This window comes from Ceratotherium simum, chromosome 7 (genome assembly GCF_057802395.1).
Source record: "Ceratotherium simum simum isolate JZ-2026a chromosome 7, ASM5780239v1, whole genome shotgun sequence".
NCBI lineage: Eukaryota > Metazoa > Chordata > Mammalia > Perissodactyla > Rhinocerotidae > Ceratotherium > Ceratotherium simum.
Genome location: NC_141906.1, coordinates 24,535,053 through 24,537,263, shown reverse-complemented (window position 1 = coordinate 24,537,263; position 2,211 = coordinate 24,535,053). Strand labels below are relative to the sequence as shown.

Below are 2,211 nucleotides of genomic sequence, written 5' to 3'. Positions count from 1 at the left end.
GTCATGCTTTGTTTTTCTTTAAAGCACTTATATCTCTTATATCTACTTATATATATATGTATATACACACATATACACATAATTTTTTTATTTATTTGGTTACAGTCTGTCTCATCCCAAAAATAATAATATTATGAAATCAGATTATTGTCTGATTTGTTTGCTACGCTTAGCAGAACTGTTAATATTTTTGAATGTCTGAATGAACCATACTTTAATGGCTGATGTGTAATCTCCTTCACAATTTTCTACTGATTACTGCCCCAAATTTATTGTATTCTTTTATGCGATGTTGTTGTTTGACTTCTTAAATTGTTTGATTATTTGTTTTCTTTGTGATTATAAAAGAACAGAGAGAGGATGCCCCCCTCAAATGACACCAGGTTCCACCCCTCCTCTTTCCTCCTGCTGGGAGTGCCAGGCCTTGAAGAGATGCACATTTGGATCGGGTTTCCTTTTTGCTCTGTATATTTGATTGCCCTTGTGGGGAACATCACTATCCTGTTTGTGATCAAGAATGAACTCAGTCTTCATCGGCCCATGTTTTACTTCTTGGCTATGTTAGCCTCCATTGATCTGGGCCTGTCCACATCCACTATCCCCAAGATGTTGGGCATATTCTGGTTTAATTTAAGGGAAATTAGCTTTGGGGGTTGTGTCGCTCAGATGTTCTTCATTCACATATTCACTGCTATGGAAACCGTTGTGTTGGTTGCCATGGCCTTTGATCGCTACATTGCCATCTGCTACCCTCTGCGGTACAGCCTGATTCTCACTAACAGAACTATTGGTCTCATCCTTGTTGTGGTGTTTGGTGTCGATTTCATTTTAGTTATCCCTCTGGTGTTTCTCATCTTGAGGCTTCCCTTCTGTGGACACCGAATAATCCCCCACACATATTGCGAGCACATGGGAATTGTTCGACTGGCCTGTGCCAGTATAAAGGTAAACATGATATTTGGATTAATTATTATATCAATAGTGTTTGTTGACGTGGTTTTGATTGTCATCTCCTATGTGAGAATACTCCAAGCTGTCTTCTGCCTTCCTTCTCGAGATGCCAGACTCAAGGCACTTAATACATGTGGCTCCCATATCTGTGTTATCCTAGCTTTCTTCACTCCAGCTTTTTTCTCCTCCATGACCCACCGGTTTGGCAGGAATGTTCCCATATACGTTCACATTCTTCTGGCCAATTTGTATGTTGTTGTTCCACCTGCTCTTAATCCTGTCATCTATGGAGTGAGGACTAAGCAGATTAGGGAGCAAGTTTCAAGCATCTTTTTGAAAAAAGACTGACATAAATTCTCTCAGAGATATTCATTTTAATCTAGGGAAAAGAGAACGTGTTTCTCAACTACAGAATCTTGCAACAGAAAAAAGACTCTGACCTTTGTATTATTTCATTCATAATTTCCCTAGATATTCCATCTAGAACATATAATATGATTGATGTCAAAACAGTCACTGTGAAATTTTATAGCATACCTAAAAGTTTTGGACAACTTAGTTATAAGATTTTATTAGGAATGCTTTCCTGTATAACCTCTACAGAGTAGGTCTCATAGATGGCATTATTTGGAATAAAATGATTCTTTTTATTTGCAGATAGTTAATTCTGTTGGCCACATTAACAAATTTATATATATCCCTACATCAAGGACTACAAGTTTTTAATAATTGTGACAGATTTTTTATTCCTTTCTTTACTGCTGAGTAGTTTTATCCATAATTTTATTGGTACTTATTATATGCCAGAAAAAAAGTCATATATATATAATACAAAAATAAATATGTACATAACATTTTAAGGGTCTTAATGGATGAAGAATTTGGAGAAATTTTCCCTATGAATGTGACTCTGTGTGGAATCTTCCCAGGGTGATCATATCTATGCAGAACTCCCCATAAGTGATTTGTTGTTCAAAGTGAAGTGGTCTGTCTGTAGATGTGTATGTATGCAACACTGCAAAGCATATATAAATATAAATATATTTATATCTCTATTGAGAGAGAGAGAAAAGCAAAACTTCATAGAAGCATCAGTATGGTAGGGGATTTAAGGTGCTCAGGAATGAACATCTCTAAATGGGTGAATTCCTATACATTTCAGTTACAGGCTCACAGGTCAAATCTAATACAATATATAGAAATTACTCTCAGATTCACAAATTTTGGTTGTTCATTCAGTTGTCATTTATCAATCACCAT

The 2,211-nt window shown here is 36.0% G+C and overlaps 1 protein-coding gene across 1 annotated transcript; it reads left to right on the top strand.

Annotated features, from left to right (window-relative positions):
• The first annotated feature begins 360 nt into the window (after positions 1 to 360).
• Positions 361 to 1,299, top strand: LOC101408854 (olfactory receptor 52E4-like). Its single transcript, XM_004418325.1, has one exon. It carries the CDS (start codon positions 361 to 363, stop codon positions 1,297 to 1,299), a length of 939 nt encoding a protein of 312 aa, XP_004418382.1.
• Positions 1,300 to 2,211: the final 912 nt, after the last annotated feature.

Excerpts from the sequence above, each read along its gene's own strand:
- LOC101408854 (XM_004418325.1), top strand. The coding sequence starts at position 361 with ATGCCCCCCTCAAATGACACCAGGTTCCACCCCTCCTCTTTCCTCCTG.